Source organism: Grammomys surdaster, unplaced genomic scaffold (assembly GCF_004785775.1).
Source record: "Grammomys surdaster isolate TR1022 unplaced genomic scaffold, NIH_TR_1.0 125946, whole genome shotgun sequence".
NCBI lineage: Eukaryota > Metazoa > Chordata > Mammalia > Rodentia > Muridae > Grammomys > Grammomys surdaster.
This window is the reverse complement of record NW_021620768.1, coordinates 2,839,983-2,860,079: the sequence shown is the minus strand read 5'-3', so window position 1 is coordinate 2,860,079 and position 20,097 is coordinate 2,839,983. Positions and strand designations below refer to the sequence as shown.

The window sequence follows — 20,097 nt, the reverse complement described above, 5'->3', positions numbered from 1 at the left end:
AGATAGATAGATAGATAGATAGATAGATAGATAGATCCTGTTTTAAACCCTAACTTGAGGTAACCTTAAGGTTTAAACTATGATTTCAACTATATTTTTCTAATTACTGAATTTGAATGTTAAGGATTAAAATGCTCTACATCAGATGATTAATTCAACATGCTTTTATTAAACCCTTCAAGCCCTTTCCTTTTAAATGTTTAATCTAAAGATTTATACTCCTCTAACTATTGTTGGATTGTTGTTTTTGTTTCGTGCACCTACTCTGTAGAATCTACTTTTTCTTTGACATTAAAATTCAGTTTAGCAATCATGCACAGCTCTGTCCGCCTCTCTGGCAACACATCAGTCTATTACTAAGATCTTTTTAAATTTTTATTTTTATTTTATGTGCATTGGTGTTTTGCCTGCATATATTTTTGAGTGAGTGTGTGAGATCCCTGAAACTGGAGTTACAGGCATGTGTGAGCTGACATGTGGGTGCTGGGAATTGAACCCAGGTCCTTTGGAAGAGCAGCAAGTGCTCTAAACCACTGAGCCATCTTTCTAGCCCACCCACACCCCGCCCCCCCCCCCCGTTATTAAGATCTCAATAGTGAGTTTTGTTGTTCATGTGACTGTAGGTTGACTAATCTTATGATTTAATAGCAGCGGTTATGTTTAGGTATGGTCCCTACTATTCTTCTGATCATAAAGAAGGCAATGTCTTTGTTTGACCTTTCTAAGTCTACCAACTCCTTGCCTGTCTGTCAGCCATTCAGGAAAAGTTTTCTTCCTGTATATCTTTAACTATATTTTTGTTCAAACCTTGACTTCATAGCCTCCATCTGTGCTAGCCATCTTTCACTCATCTCTTCTAGATTCTGAAACAACATTTAAAAATATTCATTCATTCATTCATTCATTCATTCATTCATTCATTCATTTATATTTCTGGAGGAAGGCAAGTACCACAGCCCATAGAGGTCAGAGGACACCTGCACGAGCTGGTTCTCATCCCACCACATAGGTTCCAGAGCTCTCACTCAGATCAGGCAGTAAACGTCCTTACACATGGGCACTCTCTCTAGCCCTCTGGGGAAACTTCTAAGTTGGCCCTCTACTTTCTACATTTTAAGAAAGTCAACATCACTAATGGGGATTTTCTCTTTGACAAAACCAGTTTTGACTTTCCGACTCTCTGAGCATGTACAGGTGTGTTTTTGTTCCTCAACTGCTGTCTTTTCCGTAACAGAGACTGCTGTGTCCTCGCACTTCTAATCTTTCCAGGCTGCTTCGGCTGTCCCATAATTAATGTTCTTTCGCATCTTCGGGGTAATTTTTTCTCTTCCTTACTGGGGAGCAGGACCACCTTGACTGATTTCTGCTTAAAGAAGACCAATTTCTCACTTCTCCATCTAGCAGTAGGACTAGAGGTGAACTTCCCCAAAGTCCCAGCAACAGGTAGGATCCTTCCTGATCCATCGTCTGATTCCCTTAATCAGTCATTTACAAACCTTTAAAAGTACAGACTTTTACTAAACAGTAAAATATTTTTTTTTACTAAACAGTAAAATAATTTTTAGCACATACCATCCGTGTGTGTGTGTGTGTGTGTGTGTGTATGTGTGTGTGTTGAACACCTGTATATTAAATACAGTCTTAACTCAAATTATCTTAGATAAAATAGCCATGTCTAGAAGCATTTACCATTTTAACATAGTTCCCACCTATCTTTGTGCAAAGCCCACAGTGGAGTATGTGCCTCACCTAGGGACCCCCACAACCACAGTCCACAGCGCCATTGTTCTTCCAGCTCTTTTCAGCTAAGCTCTGCTCAGCTCAGCTCAGCATGGGGCTTCCTCCATGAGCCTCATCCTAGAGACAAGCTCCATACTGTTTTCCTCAAGTCCTGGCCATTGCCATGGGCCCTCTGTTCCCCTATGCCCCTGCCTCAGAGCTTCACCAATCACCAACAGAGAACAAGAATATAGGTTGGAGCTAGGCATTGCTGCCTAATGCCTTTAATCCCAGTACTTGGGAGGTAGAGGCAGGAGGATCTCTGAGTTCGAGGCCAGCCTGGTCTAAAGAGTGAGTTCCAGGACAGCCAGGGCTACACAGAGAAACTCCACCTTGGAAAACAAAAGCCAACCAACCAAACAGACAAACAAAACACAACAACAGAAAAGAATATAATTTGATCCTTCTTTCTCCTTTTTCTCCTCCTCTTCTACCTTTTCCTCCTCCTCCTCCTCCTCCTCCTCTTCATCTACAGTTCTGAGAATCAACCCAGGGTTTCCTCCCTGCTAGTCAAATATTCTCCCCTGAGCTGTAACCCCAACCCCAGAATGGCCTGGTTCTCTCTGGCTCTATAGGCAAGATCTTTAAACTTAAATTCTTCATTAAAATACCTGCATAAAAAAATAAAATTCACTTAGTCAAAACCAAACTCCTGCTGACAAGACCTGAGACCCTGAGACAGCTTGTGTGCAGACTGTGGAGCCCTCGTGGGGAAGAATCCAAAAGGGCCCAGCCAGTCAAGAGGGTGGAGAGGGTTTACTTGCAAAGCAAGACTCAGCCCATGTTTATTGGTGCCGTGGAGGCCTTTCTGCTTCTTCCAAGGAGATAAACATGCACAAGTAGGCGGCCAGAACATCGTTCAGGGTGTGTAGGGAAAGCCGACTTCCCTGGCCTGGCGCACTGGGACCTGAGGCTTCCACCGTTCCCCTTCAACTGCTGCTTGGCATTTGACAGTGTTTAATGAGGAGGTTCCTGGGGTGGCCCTAGGAGGCCTGTGGGAGGTGGGCATGCAGCCAAGAGAATCCTGAATGCTGAGCACTGCAACTGTCAGGCTCCGGAGGCAGTGATGTAATGCATCTCTGGGGTCCCAGGAAAACAAGCCGCCAATGTTGCTACTGCCCTCCTGGCAACCAGGTGTTGCTCTCCCAACACAGGGCTCCTCTGCACCATTATTAACTCCCGTCTGTCCTTGTCAGGAGGAGATGTAAAAACATTTATTGTTCCATAAAAGCCAACCCCAGACAGGAGAAATGACTTCTGAAACACATCTTGCCAAAGAGGATTTCCATAGCAACGTCAGAAGTGTGTGCATACAGCTAGAGACAGGTCCAGTTGATGGAGGCCACCTGGGCCATATGCAAACCCTGGTCAGGGCAAAAGCAGCTAGAGCAGGTTCAAGAACCTGTCATGATGCATAACACCATTGGCAAGCCACCTTCTCTAACACCAAAGGTGGCAGAGCCATCATCGGATCAAATTGAAAGACATCAAGGTCATCTTTTTCATATCCTTCTCTCACTTTGGTCCCCCTCAGTGCAACCCTTGTCTCAGTGTCTCAGCCAGTCATGCTTAGGATTTGACCTTGGAAAGCACAGGATCACCTACAGATCTAAAAGAAACTAGCTGGCCGTCACAAGAGAAGAGCTCTGCCCTATTATCTGTACATGTTTCACAGTCCAATAGATCAGAATCTGAACAAGAGTCAAAGACCGTGAGATCTGGGAACAGAAATTTGAGGGTTGGGGATGCTCTCAGGATCAGCACAGGAAGTGGGATACAGGTTAGGTGTGGTGCCGTGGTAACAGAAACCTTAGGTGACTCCTTAGGGACCCCTAGAGGCTGATGATCCTAGACAGTTATCTTTTAGGACTCTGGTTCTCAGCCGTCCTAATGCTGTGGCCTTTTAACAGAGTTCCTCATATTGTGGTGACCCCAACCACAAAATTATTCCATTGCTACTTCATAACTGTAATTTTGGTACTGTTATGAATTGTAATGTAAATATCTAATATGCAGATGGTGTTAGGCAAACCTCTGTGAAAGGTCATTCAACCCCCATAAGGAGAGAACCACTGCTCTAGGAGGTAAAGGGCCTTTAAACTCTATCAATGGGTTCCTACCGCCCCTGAGTAAGGGGCGTGATCCTGAGTCAGGTAGCTCCCTGGAGAGGTGGTGTTTCAGAACCAGCACAATACCAGGTGGAGGCTGTTGGTGTTCTAGTCAACATAGGGCAGAGCAGGTGCACTCTAATATCCACTGTACATACACGTGCACACACAAAGGTGTGTGCACACCCACACACGTACACAGGAGTATGTGTACAAGCACATGTGAACAAACATACATGTATGTATACACATGTGTGTACACACATGAAGACTTCACTGAACATAAAGTCAGTCCCGGAAACAGCATGACAAAGCAATCGAGGACACGGACATCAGAGAAGACCAAACGACAAGCCTTGCATTTTTGTGTCACCACAGTAGTCCTCAGACTCCAGACTAGGGACATGGCTAGGACAGTCTAAAGCACAATTTCCTGTCCCTGCAGGATCCAGCCTGGGTTAACAAGATAAATTTGAAGTTTGGAATTGAAATCATGCTTACATTTTGACTGCGCATTTAGGAGCCCTGTGACCTCAAACCACTTACTTTCCAGCAGCCAGCTCTAAGGTGAGGACAGTCTGGCTGCCTTGACTCTGCTGCTGGGTTAGGCTGGGACAGCACGAAGCATGAGATACAAAACCAGGACAGAGTAAAAAGCAGGAGCCAGGGCATGTTCCCATGCTCAGCACCACATATGCCTAACCTGTACCTGAGCCTGTGATCACACAGTCTGTTCCCCAAAGGGCAGACTATGGGAGGCTCTGGCTTGCTTTGTTGCCTGATGTTCAGCTGAAGCTCATAAGCCATGTTTGCAAAGAGAGCAGCTGGGAATTCTGTAGCAGCACAGGCTAAGATAGTTTAACAAGGGCTAGTCTTGTCTAGCCTGGGCTAACGGAGACTAACACAGCCTAATGCAGCTTAATGCAAGCTAACTTCATCTAACCAGACAAGTCCAGCCTGGACTTGGAAGCTTTGAAGGATGTTCAATATCAACGAAAATCCAAAGACTTCTGAAAACAAGGCCCTTCAAAACGTGGCTATTCTCCAGAAATGAATAAATAAGTCACTATACTTCTGAAAGTTTCAATAAACAATGAAACTCACTTGTAGGTACCTGGCTGTATGTTTAGCCAGCTTGCTCATCTGAAATACATGCCAGACAAGTATTCATGAAATACATGTATTTCAAATGGAAAACCTCAAGTGCCCCAAAGGACTATATAAATCAATCACCACTGTTGGAACTCTTTGCTTCTGATGGTTAGAAAGGAAAACAGGTTGAGTATCCGTGGGCATTTGGTAGTAGTCTGTCTATTCTGGTTATTTAAAAAGGCAACCACAAAGATCCCGAGTTAACTGGGGATTACACAATGCATGGCAAGGTACAGTTTGCAAGAATTGCTTTACTTGGCTCTAACAATGAATCCTGTAAAGCCGGTATCATTAGCCTTCGTTCATTACTGAGGCCCAGGAAAGCGGAGTGACTGGCATTCCTCAGCAGAGGGTCCCATAAGGCAGCCAGCATGGTAGTGCATGCCTGCCATCCCAGCATGGTGAGGCAGGAAGCAGGACCGAAGGATCATAAGTTCATGACTAGCCTGGACTATCCTGTCTCAAATAAACAGCAGAACAGTTCCATGAGGAGTTGGGGGTGGGAAGCACAGCATCACTTTCTCTGTCACAGGAAAGTATTTTCCAGAGAAGGTTTGTGAAGAGCTGTTTGGTGTGAATCCCTGCTTGGAAAAGAGACTTAGTTGCTGAGCTATGGTGGGGCTCTAAACAGCTGGGTGGTGTGACTTTGGGCTTTCCCCAATACTGACAGTCACAGCTTGGTTCTCAGAGGCTGCTCCTCTCACATAAGGACCATGTTCTGGGCAGCACAATGCCTCTGTCTGAAATCAGAAAGCCATACCTACTGGCTGAATATCCCAAAGCCAGTGGGAAATCTCATTCATTACACCCATGTGCTAACTCTTCAGCCAACTCTGCTAGAATTCCCTGCCTTGTTTTATCTCTGTTCAGAGATGGGCATGTGGGAGATCTGACAGTCAAATCATTAGTGCTGATGCATTAAGGACAGCCACCAGGATCTGTGTAAGCAGTGTGGATTTTCTCTGTCCCGTCCCACACAGAAGCTCTCTACCTTGGGACCATGGCTTTATTCTATGTCAGGTGACACTTTAAAAAAGAGGAAACCACATCTTCTCAGGCAGACTCTACACACAAAATATGATTAGAATGAGACACAGTCAGCTTGAAAAGGACAAGTGTCACCAACAGGGCCTGAGGGGTACAGCGGGGAGGCAGTACCATCCTAACGTGGAGCCACAAGGGTGGATGTTCTGAGAACCATCTGGTCATTAAAGAGCCCTGGGTCTCGGGGAGGCCACAGTCCCTCCCTCCATTCCCATCTGCAACTCTGACTCACAGCCCAGTCCCCTAAAGTCTCAGCCTGTCTCACCAGCATAGGGATTCTCCAGCTTTAAAGTGCACATGAATCATGGCAAGACACTGCTAAAATACCACTGCTGCCTCAGTAATTCTGGGGTGAAGCCCGTTACTCTAACAAGTCTGCCAGTAATGCTGATGCTGTCTCAGTGGACCAAACCTTGAGCAGAGACATATTACTAGAGGTGTATGATTTTAAAAAGAAAAGTTATATGAGGAAATTTGAAATAAGCAAAACTAAATAGGCCTCATTACTGCAGGGTTTGTCAGGGCCCTGTAAACATTCGCAAGCATCATTAGTCTCCTAGAGGACATAGAAAATCTTGTAAATCAATAAATACTGAGTGGGGATTAAGGAGTGTAACCAGGGTGCTAGAGAGATGGCTCAGTGGTTAAGAGCACTGACTGCTCTTCCAGAGGTCCTGAGTTCAATTCCCAGCACCTACATGGTGGCTCACAACCATCTGTCATGAGATCTGATGCCCTCTTCTGGTGTGTCTGAAGAGAGCAACACTGTACTCATAGACATTAAATAAATAAATAAATAAATAAATAAATAAATAAATAATTTAAAGTGGGGAAGGTGTAACCAGAAGGCTTTGACATTTGCTCTAAAAGAAGAAACAAAAGTTAGTTATGTGTATTTTTCCCAACTTACCTGGGCTCCAATGTTCCAACATTCTACACCAGCTCTGCCCTCCTCTTCTTGCTCCCATTTTCTCCTTTGAGGTATCTGAGAACATCCCAGCCTCCTCCATCAGACCTTAGACCTGGACATCCCTACTCCTCCTCCCTTCCCCATCCCACGCTCAGGATCTCCCTGAAATACCTTTCACAGACTCGCACAGTCCAGGCAGCGATGATCCACAGAGAGATGCTGAACACCAGCAGCACCGTGCCCGGGCAGATGGTCATGAGCGTCTTCATGACGAATCGGGTGTTGAAGTTGATCTTGTTGAGGGCCCCGATGCTTCGGGAGGAGGCATCAGTGAAGAGCTTGCTATGTAGCAGCATGACTCGGGCGATCAGGTATAGGCGCAGGAACATGGGGATGGACAGAATAATGTCCACGTCAGCCTCTGCCCGAGATGGGGTATAGGAGAAGGCCAGGCGTGCAGTCCAGAAGAACTTGTACTCTCCAGGAATGGGGTGGATGGCGCACACCAGCATCTCCAGGCTGATGTAGAGGATACGCTCGTAGGTCATGGCTATCCGCCAGTCATCTGCACCATTGTCGATCACAAAGAGCTGGGGGAGCAAAGAGCACATCAGTGTGGCCAGGACAAGTAAGCAGAAATGTCACAGAGAAGGCAAGGGTGGGGGTGCTGGGGCTCCATGAGCCTGACCACCTCTGGGGCAGGCTAGGATTCTGTCTGTGAATGAGCCCAGTGGAGACTCAGAAGACGTGCTTGGGTCCAGCTGGAGGTCTTAGCTAAGACACCCACTCTCTGAATCTCACTTCCTCCTCTGGAAGTTGCTTCTTAGGATATTATCATGTTCGTTTGTGACAAGGTCTCACTTTGTAACCAGCTAGCCTCACACTCATGGAAATCTGCTTGCCTCACCCTTTTCAGTTCTGGGATTACAAGAATAAGCCAGCATGACAAACTGGATATTGAGATTCATAATAAGAAAGAATACATTTGGTCCTCACCTTGGCTAAGGCATGCAACTACTAAAACCCAGGAGAAGGCTGGGGTATAGCAGAGCATGCACAAGATACGGGGTTTGACCCCCAGCAATACACACATCATACATACATACCCACACCCCGTAAACAAATACACACACATGTACATACACACAGATAGACAACACACACACACACACACACACACACACACACACATTGAGCTTCAAAAATGATGAGTCTTTGGGGGCTTGTTTTGTTTTGAGACAGGGCTTCACTATGTAGTCCTGCCAGGTCTGTGTTTTGTAGACTAGACTAGCCTTGAACTCACAGAGATCTTGCTTCTGTCTCCTAAGTGCTGAGGTTAAAGGTGTGTACACCTAGCTACTGTTATTTAGTGCTGGAGTTTACGCCCAGAGTTTTCTACAAGCCAGACTGGTGTTTCTGCCACTGGGCCAAATGCCCAGCACAGTCAGAGTCAGAGTCTTCCAAATGCCCATGTCATGACTGGCCAGCCTCGGGATGGGAGCAAGGAGGAGAAAGACTACCAGCCCCACCCTCCCCCACAGCTGATGATCAGTGGCAAATGATTTTAATCCAGTGTGCTACACAAAGAAGCTTCTAACAAGCCCAAGAACAAGGTTTGGAGACTTCTACAAAGCTGACCACATGGAGGCACCTGGGAGACAACACACCCACAGAAGCCCCAGAAGCTTCCCACCCTTCCCATACTCCTGCCCTGGGAGTCCAGTCTAGCCTGCTGCTCAGCAGGATTCTCTGAAACACCCCAAGGAATAACTGTCCAAATGTTTCCCTGAACTGTGCACCCAATTCCAGCAGGTGAAACACATCCAAGGCCCAGGCCATGGGAGCCCCAACTCACAGCTCAGTCAACCCCATGTGGACTTTAGAAGTGGGACAGAGCTGAAGGACCAGGCTAGTAGCCAATGGGCTTTTAATATAACTTCCAGTAGAACGTTAGTTAAAGCTGGGTTAAACTGTAGAACACCCCTTTGGTGCTCATGTTTGGCGTGTGGACAAAACTCCCACATATTGGAGCTGGAAAGATGGCTCAGCAATTGAGGACACTGACTGCTCTTCCAGAGGACCCAGGATCAAATCCTAGCATCCACATGGCAGCTCACAATCATCTATCATTCCAAGGTCTGACACCTTCACACAGACATGCATGCAGGCAAAACACAAATGCACATAAAATGAAAATAAATAAATTGTTAAAACTTCCACAAATCCAATGAGCAGAGGAAAGACAGTGTGAAAAGAGCTCTGAGTCAGTCTCTGCCAAGTCCCTTCCAGCACGAAGGATCCAGCCTCCGAGTGTTACTCTGTGCTAAGGAGGATTAAGACTGCTTTTACTGGGAAAACAAAAGCAAGCAAACCACACACCTCTGAGTCTCAGCAAGCCTGACTTTGGTGGAGAGGGATGTTTCCTCTAGCAGTGAGCTTACAGGGCAGCCAGGTTCCTGACCCCAACTCAGCAGGGGCAGCAAGTGTCTGCAGGCCACACTGCACTCTTGGGTAGTGCGTGGAGCAATAATTGCATGGCTCCTGAGCCTACTGTTTACCAGCTCTAGAATTCTGGGTGAGTGAACCTCTCTGCCTCTCCATCCTCCTGCCTGGGGATGTGCCATCTGCTGCAGAGGCTACAGTGGGTGCACTGCATATATCATACGCAATAGTATATCCGATGTACAATAAGCCTGCCATGCACCCATTGCACTATTAGCAACCATGAGCAAAACAGTAACTATTAGCTATTGTTAATATTAGCTATGCCTTATTTTTAGCCTTACTAGGCTGGCATCTTCGTCTTTCGGTATAATGAGGGCTGGGTTCGGCTATGTCTCCATTCCTTCCTAGCCCCAGTCTTCCTCAGAGCTCCGAATCCTGGGGTCATGTCAGGAGGACCCTCTCCAGTAGGCATTTCCTGGGTGTCTACTCCTGCCTTGCACATACTCAGCTGAGATTCACATCTGGGGAAGGAAGCCCCACTATGGGGTCTCATTGCATCCTGTCCAGGAACTTCACTTTGGCCTTTCAGCAAGCTTGGCCTTTTCCTCTGTCCACAGCAACTCTGTCCCAAGCAACTGGGGCCTGCATAATGTTGGAGCTATAGCCAGGACAATGCAGGTGCCTACCACACCCTTCGTATCTCCCTGGCTGCCATCTGTTGCCATGCACCCCAAGCATTCTGCCCAGATTCCCAGGGAACTGCTGCCCTCCAGCATGGCTTCTGCTGGCCTTTAGGGCAGACCTAGAGGGGAGGTCTTGTGGCCTAACCTGGCTGGTGTTTTGAGAGCAGTGAGCCTTGGAAGACAGGCATCCCCACTGGTGTACTCTGAATCCTGCCTGGGATCAGTTCTGAAAGGCCAGCGAACAGTCAGGATGGGGGAGAAAGAAGCTAAGGATGTTGTAGAATCTGGGGGAAGATGAGCTTAACCTCAAAGCCAGCATCCACAAAGGAGAAATGACAGCTGCACAAGGGCTTGAGGGCTGGTCACAGACTAAATGAACTAAGGCTCCTGCCCTACCCACTTGTGACTGCAGCAGACTGCCTCTGCCTCCTCCAAGGTCTGGGCCCCACCCCTCTGCTTTGAAGGCAATCTCTAAGCATCCCCCCTCACCCCTTTGTACTGCCTTCCCATGAATCCCTTCATCCAAGGAGAAGACTCAGGCTGCCTGAGGCCTCCAAGAATAAAACCTGAGCGTCAAAGAGTCCCTGGCACACCAGATACAAATAGCATGCAAACAGGTGAGTCACATGAGGTAGACGGTGCGTGTGTGTGGTGGAGGGCTGTGTGGAAATGTGCTTTCTTGCTTTTAGTGTCTGCCTGTGACATTTGCCTGCTGTGGGATCAAGTTCCAGACATCCTAGCAGCCCACTGAGAGGCAAAAGGGGCGGCTGTGGAGTGTGCCAGACTCTGACCTCACTGTGCCTCAGCTTCCCCCTCTTCCTGTCCTGTGACCATACAGGACCGTTACAAATGTGAAACTCAATAAGGTCATAAGCCAGTGTTCAACAAACATTAAAGGCCTCCTGCCTGTTGGGAGAGGGTAAAGCAATGCATCCAAGCAAGGCCCCTGGGCAAAGCTTAGAAGGAGGAGCAGAGGCCACCCTGGGAATGCCTAGCTCAGGGGCCTCTCATCATGAATCATCTGTGAACAGGGGAAAGTGCTAGCACAGCACCAGGGAAGACTTCTCTCTCTCAGTGCAGTGCAACCTGGGTTTTCCCAGACTCAGATCCATCAATTAGAAAGACAGATCTATGGCCATTCCAAGGTGTCTGTCTGCTCCTAACTGCTATCCAACAGCCCGAGTCATGGCAACATGACTCTCTGGCCAAACTCTTTAAAAACAAAATTAAAGCCTTCCATCCAGTAATAAAGAAGCACATTCAGTTGCTATAGTAACTGGGTTCACGCAGTAGGAACTGAAGCAATGAGTAACGGATTCCTTTGATTGCTTGGTGGAGACTGAGCTGGTACATCAGCTAAACTGAAGGATGGGGTCCCCACTGAGCTACCCACCTCAGCTGGCCTGGGGTGCTGTCCCCACCAGCCTCTCGGTTTCTTGCTGCAAGGAAGATGGGTGCAGTAAGTCAGAGGCTGGTGAGCCGGCTGGACCCGACCCTCCCACACCAGGTGTTAGATCTCAGAGTCTGCTTGACTGTCTCCATTAAGGGACACCTGTTCCTCAGCACTCAACTGAGTATTCTGTAGGTGGATCACAGAGATGGCTACTGGGGCATTTACAAGCACTGTGTACTTGGGGGAGGTTGTTTGGAGTAGAGGAACAAGGAGAACTATTTCAGGCTGCAGACTGAGAGTACCTGCTAGACAGGCATCATGGCAGGGTTTGATGGCCCTGCAGAGCCAGGCATCTCCCAGAACATCCGTGGCTCTCCCACACAGGACAGCCTTGTGCTTTCTATCCCTGGAATCACAGCTCTGCGGTGTGACCTCACTTTTTGCAGATTACCCTGCAGCTCCTCGGCCTCATCCCCGGCCAATGGCAAGTTTCAGTTATGTATTGGTCTTTACTGCATTTCCGTCGGTCTTGTCACTTTAGACCAGTGGCTGCACAGCAGAGCCACTTTGGAGGCCTGTTAAAATCCCCTGTGCCTTGCACAACAGGAGCTTAGCAGGAGAAAGGGGAGAAGGGGAAAAGAAGGAAGCAGGGAAGGGAAAGAAAAGCATCTCTCTGCCAAGGTCCATCCTCAGACCAAGACTGGATCGGTGGGAGGGGAGAGCTGATGTCTGAACCTGTGGGAGGTGGTGGGGGAAGGGCTGGCATTGGAGTGTTTGCACTTATTTTCTGAAATAGCATCTGTCATATAGCCCAGGCTGCCCTTGAACTTACAATCTCCCTGCCTCAGCCTCCTGGGTGCTGGGATTGTTCTTAAAGCTTCTGGATACCAAAGGGTAACCAGGACTGGGACCCAGTGATTTTAGTGGGAGCTTCCTTGATCTCTACTATTGCCAATGCCTAAGCTCAATCTTAGCACATAGTAGACAGTTATTAAATGCTGTCACTTATGTGACTTTGGGCAGCTAATCTTCCCTCTCTTGGGCAGTTTCTTCCTCTGAAGATAAAACTTTCATGATTGTCCCCAGTGTGTGTTGTCTTATGTTTCAATCTCTGTGACAAAGCACCAGGACCAGGAGCAACTTGAAGAGAAAAGGGCTTATCTGACTTACAGGTTACAGTCTGTCATTAGGAGAAGCCGAAGCAGGGACTGACGTGGAGGCCATGCGGAATGCTGCTCACTGGTTTGCTCCCATGGTTCCCTCAGTCTGCTTTTTTATACAAGTCAGAGCCACTGGCCCAGGGGTGGCTCCACCCACCATGCCATGTCTGTCATTAATCGAGGAATGAAGGCATTTCTACAGCTGCGGCTCTCAGATGACTCTAGCTTATGTCAAGCTGGGGATGGGGAACCCAACCAGCACATGCATCCTGCTCTAAGGAGCCAGAATTCTGTGGCACTTTCCCGCTGACGCCTCCTACCTAGCATGTGTTCTGTGAGCTCCTTAGAGAGGACCCCATGCTGGTTCATGTGGCTTACAATGTTCCTGGCACATTGTGGCATTAAGTTAATTTCTGGTGAATGAGTGAGAACTCCTGCAGGAAATTCATTCCTAAGCCTATAACTACCGAAGGGCCTGACAATACATTTCACACCATGGAGGATGCTGCCCCTTTCCCAGAGGATGGCCCAATCTGCAATAAACTGCCCCAGGTGATCTCCAACATTAGAAAGTTCTAGAGCTAACCTGGAACAACCATCTATTTTTATTTTTCAAAGTGGCATCTACTATTCTGTTCATTCGTTCATTTATGGAGGTGCTCACATGCATGTGTAGAGAGACAGAGGACAATTGGCTGGACCTAGTTCTACCATCCCACCATGAGTTCCAGGGACTGAATGCAGGTCATCAGGCTTGGTGCTGAGCACCTGCTGAACATCTTGCTGGCCCTGGAATCAGGATCTCAAGTGGTGCTGGATCAGAATGATCTGAGGGAAATGGGAAAGTGTCTCCACAAGGAACCAGTCACCCGAGGGCTTGATCTCGATGACCCAGCCTGATCGCCTCTGGTGAGTTTTGGAAAAGCCCTGGGTGATGTTGACAGGTGGCAAAAGCAGGGTCTTAGACAGCCCTGGAAGGGAGAGGTATCAAAGACCCTGGACAGACAAGGACGTTTTCTCTTGACCATGCCTGGGCTTGCCCCCTGCCCACTCCTCAGGTAGGAAAAGAAACTCTGTCTCAAAATTGCTGAATCTTTCTGCCTCACATTGGAAAAGGAGGGAGAGGTCAGTCTGCAGAAGGGGCATGTGGCACCACAGCCTGTGGACTTCCCAAAATTCCACTCCTTCCTCAGATGGTGAGAGGTTGCTCAGGGCTGGATCCTTCTACTACTTCTCTTAGTCTTGTGAGCAGGAATTACAGCAATGCTAAGAGCTTCTGGAGGCAGATTGACACAACAGAGTGATTCCTAATGTGCAGTAATTAGAGAAAAGCCAGAAGTAATTCAGCTCAACTCAGCTCAATTCAATGAAACAACCAGTGAGAACCAACCAGCTTAGGACATTGTAGGGACATAAACACAAGTCAAACACATGTCCCTAGAGCCAGTTTGCAGTCTCAAGTGGCTCTAGCATCAGAGAGGCACATGAGGACCCTCACAGGAGAACTTCTTGGGTAAGACAGGACTTTAGCACTGCTTGGAGACAAGTACCAGATGTTGATTACAGAAAACGTCCACAGAGCCACTTGCTTCTGTGAGTGTGACATCGCCTCACCTTCCCTCAAGAGGCATAGCCTATGGTTCAACATCTTGAGTTTAACTTGACTGCGTGTCTTCCCTCAGGAAATGGGATATTATAAAGTGCAATGCATCTGACCGTTTAAAACATCAGTTCTATGCGGCTTGCTGCAGACATCTGGCCTCGTTTTCTCTGTCACTCAACTTTGCCAGGGGCTACAGCGAGGCCTTCCTAGACCAGCACATGACCAAAGCTCTGCAGAGGACCACCACACTGAGCCCAGTTACACAGATATAGTCTTAAGCTATTGTCTTTCAGAGGCATTGCTGTACAATAACCACCAACATACATGGATACTGACATGTACCTATAGATATTAGGGCAGCTAGGTGATTGGCCTTCCACACCCGACACTTCCCTTTTCAGTTCTCCTGCAACAAGATCTAAAAGAGCCCACAATAGCTACTGACACTCTCTCACCCCTACAGTTATAGGCTGGCCAGTCCAGGGGAGGGCGGGCCATGGTCAATAGCCATTTCTCCTTCTACCACCCTATGGAAACCTCATTTCAGACACCAAGAAATAAATCAAAGTATTAAAGAGTTATTTTTTCTGAACTGTTTAGCTATTTTAAAGTGTTTTCTGAAAGTACTTAAGGAAGTTTACTGGTAAACTAAATCAGGTAACAGAGACAAAATAGAGTTTATGGAGTGCCAGAACAACTAGTCTCCTTAGCAGATCTAGGGAGTTACGTGATGAGCTGGCAGGGGCAAAGAGATCATTGTGAGTATCCTAACTCTGAGAAGCCACTGATGGAACCAAAGAACATGATCTCAGAGAGTACAAGGTGTGCCAGAGCGCACTGAGCTTGCCCCTGGTCTCCACAGGCTCACTGGGGTGGGACTTACTTCCTCCACAGGGTGTCTCTCAGAGAAGCTCTATCATCACTAGCTCATGACAGCCAGCTCCAAAGGGCCATCTGGTCACCTCAGAACAGGTCAGTTTAACCAGACACCCTGGAGCCTCCTGTGGGACAGCTGCAGGCTGGGGAGTGGCTGCCCTGGCAGGGAAACTGGGAGAGGCCTTAACTGTCCTGTTTGTCACCATGAGTTTGAATTGTCTCATTAGATCAGTAGTTCCCTTCCACTTGAAAGACTTGAGGCCCTTCTGCTCTTTATCTGAGCAAAATTGTCTCATAAAATGTTCTCAGCCATCAAGGGAGACAATGTGTAGACAGATTCCAGCCAAATGAAAAGCGTTCATTCTTACTCAACTATAAAGTTTTCTAAATTAAAGAGAGAAAATGAAGAGATGGGGGAGGGGAACTTTTATGTTCCCTCTGTGGGAGAAAAACCTCAGGGAATTTTTCCATCATTAAAAAATGCAGAAGAAGGAGCTGGAGAGATGGCTCAGTGGTTAAGAAAGTACTGACTGCTCTTCCAGAGGACCTGGGTTCAATTCCCAGCACCTACCTGACAGTTCACAACTGTCTGTTTAACTCCAATTCCAGGGGATCCAACGTCCTCATACTGACATACATTCAGGCAAAACACCAATGCATATAAAATTAAAAATAAATGAATTCTTTTTTTAATGCAGAAGATAACATTTCAGATTTTTAAAATCCAAATTTTCTTAAAATGTGTTATTAATATATAGCTTGTAGATAAACAAACTTAAACTCCTTAGACTATATATTATGTATGTGCACCATTACTATGGGGTTGCCATGGAAACAACATCAAAAAGTCCTGTGATCCCTAATTGGGTTTCCCTGAGGACAAGAGCTGACTGTCGGTGATGAGATGAACTTCAGGCCTACAGCAACAGTGAACATAAAATTTCCAGTAAGTAGAAGCTACACGGAGCTAGGTGAAGAAAAATGGAAATTTAAAAGGAATTGAGCTAAGGAAATGGCCTAGAGGTTAAGAGCACTGGCTGCTCTTCCAGAGGACCCAGGTCCAATTCCCAGCACTCAGACGGCGATGTACCAAGGGAACCAACATCTCACACAGACAAACATGCAGACAAAACACCAATGCACACAAAATAAAAATAACTAAATCAAAAAAATAAACAGCAAAAATTTTCAAAAAAAAAAAAAAAAACCAAACCCAAAACCCTAGTTGTTGGGCCTTGCCAGAAAGGCCCTTGTGCGGCACCAGCAAGGCCAGAGCACAGTGAATGGTGCTCCTCTGCCCAGCATATTTCTAAGAAGAAATCCTCCCCACCTGAAACTAACTTCCTGCGTGGTGGCACTGGGCCATGTGTAATGTCTCATGGTGGCTTTGGGCCCAGCCAGACCAAGGTTCTCCTAAGTGGCCCTGGCAGACATCACCTCTAGTCTATTGCCATAGACAGGAGAACCCTCTGGGACTTTGGAGTCTGAAGTTCCCATGGGGCTAAGGGAGGCCACGGCCATAAATCATTGTGCCCATCTCCAGTTCTTGGAGCACGAAATCCAAGCAACAGCATGTGAGAAGGTGCCTGTTTCTTACTCACTCAACAAGAGTCTATCCCTGAGAGGATCAGTGGGGACAGAGCACTCTGTCACTGGCAAGTGTTCCTCGGTTCCCTGGCCCTCAAACTCCTCATCTGGAACACAAGGGTTGGATCCAATTTTCGGCTTTTCATTTCTTACTAATGCATTATTTTTTTTTAAAAAAAAAATGTGAGTTCAATATGAGAAAGAAACTCAGCTTTCTAGGCTAAAGGGTGGAGAACACTGTTCAATGCCAATGCACACCCCTCCACCTACAGATCTCTGTATGACTTCTGTGCCCCATTGGCTTAGCAGGGAGATTATTGATCTCCTCTGGCTGTAGTGAAAGACAATATGATGCTAGAAACGAGGAGCCAAGTTCAAAAGCTGCTGGATGCATGGCTGGAGAGATGCTCAAAGATGCTGTGCTTACATGGGACTCAGACTTGATTCCCAGCGCCCCTGTGGCGGCCAACAACATTCTGTAGCTTCAGTTCCAGGAAATCCAGTGCTCTCTGCTGGCTCTTGTGGGCACTACACCCACTCCCAGCACAGATGCACATGCTGGCAAAACAGTCAAATCCATTTTTTAAAAAATTAAAAATTAAAAAAAATGTGATGTTGCTGAATGCATAGGCATGAAGCTTTACTCTAAGGGCTCATCGGTCCACCCATCTATCCACCGTGTTGGGCTCTGACTGCGGACTCTCGTGCTTAACCCCCAGAACCTAGAAAACAAGTTGATATGGAGCCTGGGCCACAAAGCATGCGCAGCGGGGGAAACAAACAGATGAGCCACAGGATTCCATATGTGGTGCTTGCTACTGTGAAAACAAAACAGGGGGAAGGAATTAGAGAAGTCTGGGAACGGACAATGGGATCCTACCAGGCATCCAGGACAGCTCACCCAGTGCCTGATAGGCGAGAACTCCGCAGAAACAGGAGACTGGCTCTGGAAGTTCTCTCTCTCCCGAGAGAAAATAACTAAATCAAAAAAATAAACAGCAAAACTTTTCAAAAAACAAAACCAAAACCCTAGTTGTTGGGTCTTGCCAGAAAGGCCATTGTGCAGCACCAGCAAGGCCAGAAATTTCTTCCTTCTCTTCTTCCTCGAGAAGCCTCTCTCCCCGAGACTTCTGGAGTCACTGGGACTCTTCCTCACGTAGGTTTGGGGTTGGTCCAGTTCTATCCAATGCAGTAAGGCCACAGCGACCCAGCCAGCCCTCGGTTACAGTGGCCACGCCCTAGACTTAGCAAGCGCCCTATTTCAACCACCTTCCAGTTGCCAAAGTGAATGTCCCCAAACAGAACCAAGCTACATAACTTCCCTCACTGGACCCTGTGAGTTGTCCCCCAGGGTGTTCTGGGTCAAGCTCAACCTCTTAGCTTACTTGGTGAAAAGGGCTCTTCCCCATCTGCTCTCAGCTGAAGCACCCTCCTCATCACCTGCCACAGCACACCCAGTACCTCATGCCCAACAAGGCACTCAGAGGGCAAGCTGTGTCCTGTGGCGTGTTAGCAACTACTGCACCACTCCCCTGCTTCTCCCGGAAGAGTGCCCTGAGGGACTGATCCTTCTCTCCAGCTTCACTCATCTCCACATAGCATGAGCTGCCTTTCTCCGGATCTTCCCAGGTCCCCTGATCCCCAGCGAATAGAAGCTGGGGAAGGATGGTCACAAGTTAGCAGTGCCAGCCCCAATTCCAGGCGACCTCCCTTCAACAACAACAACAGTGCCCTCTCAGTGCCATGCCCTAACTGTACATTACAGCACCATCTCATTCAGTCCTGAGCAGGATTCCAAAAGTATTATTAGTCCCATTGTACAGATGGAAAATTGAGGCTCAGAAAAATGTGAGATCTTAATAATGGTCATATAGTTAAGGAAGGACAGGTTTAGACTCTTAAAATCTACTGTCTTGTACATCTATGTTCTTGATCACTGCAGCCCAGCCCAGGCTATGCTAAGGGGTTGGTGATCTGCTGTGTGCCTGCCTTGGACGAAGCTGCTGTGTGTTTCCAGTTCTTTCTGCCTTGACAATGGCAGCTTCTGGCACCTATGACATCTGGGGTAAGAAGAAAGGTTTTCCAAACAGAAAGTTTCTAAGTTTTCATTTTGGCTTGACACAGGAAAGTATCGTTGGGAAGATTGAGATGGGGAGTGCGTTAACCATTTGAGCACCAGCTGCCAGGCCAGTAATCCAACCTATTTACTGTTTGGAGACTCTTCAACCATGGTTTAAAGGTTGTTTTCAACAACTCAGATCAAAAGGTTTGGAATCGTTGGGCACCCTTGGGATCTGAGAGCCGGACCTCATGGGAGTCATGGGCTGACTAAAGGGCCCTTCAACTCGCTGTCCAGGACCAGCTTCAGATGCCTTGGCTTGTAATGCCAGCACTGGGCAGCTACTTCAAGGCCATCCTGAACTACAAAGAAGATCCTGTCTCAGAAAAAGAGAGAGAGAGAGAGAGAGCAAGCAAATGCGGGAACACACACCTATGATTTCAGCACTTGGGAGGTGAACACAAGAGGATCTGGAGTTCAAGGTTATCCTCATCTATATTGGGAGTCCAAGGCCAGCTTGAACTACATGAGAGCCTGCCAAAGTTAAATAAAGGCATGAGGCAGTACAGGGCCATCTTAGGCCACATGAGACCCTGAGATAGATAGATAGATAGATAGATAGATAGATAGATAGATAGATAGACAGATAGACAAATAGACAGCAAGAGGCGATGAGACAGCTCAGTGGGTGAAGATGCCTGTCTGATGGATGACCTAAGTGTAGTCCCCAGGACCCACAGGGTGGAAGGGGAGAGCCAAGTCCTGGAAGGTACTCTATGGTTTCCACACATTCACTGTGGTCTGTACATGCCCATATGCACACACGAATGAGTAGCTAAGCAAACACATTTATATGTAATTCTTAAAAATTACAAAATAAATATGAGAAAGGACTCTCTGAAGCACTAGCCCTCAGGGAGCACTCACTGGTCTCCCAGGGAGCACCTGACCACTTGTTTACTTCACTCACACAGTTCTAAGAACCTGTCTTTGTCTCTTTCTAGTTAGCATGTAGTAACTGTATGTTTATGGGACACACTGGGATACTTTAATACATGTGTGCTGAGCCAATAGAGGGGCTTAGCTTTTTATCTCTACCAAGTTTTTAAAGATTTATGTGTTTATTTCCATATGGGTGTTTTGACTGCATCCATGCAGTCCAGAAGAGAGCATCGGATCCCATGGGACTGCAGTTATAGATGGTTGTGAGCTGCCACGTGGATGCTGGGATTCAAACTCAGGACCCCTGGAAGAGTGACCAGTACTCTTCCTGCTGAGCCATCTCCCCTGTCCCTCAG

At 47.3% G+C, this 20,097-nt stretch overlaps 1 protein-coding gene across 4 annotated transcripts in view; it reads right to left on the bottom strand.

Moving 5' to 3' along the window:
* The window catches only part of Kcnn3 (potassium calcium-activated channel subfamily N member 3), a 146,224-nt gene that overhangs the window by 51,066 nt on the left and 75,061 nt on the right, over positions 1-20,097 (bottom strand). For all 4 annotated transcript variants that reach the window (XM_028753286.1, XM_028753287.1, XM_028753288.1 and 1 more), the window contains one exon: positions 7,165-7,583. In XM_028753286.1, the coding sequence (XP_028609119.1) occupies positions 7,165-7,583 (419 nt within the window). The remainder of the gene's footprint in view (positions 1-7,164; positions 7,584-20,097) is intronic.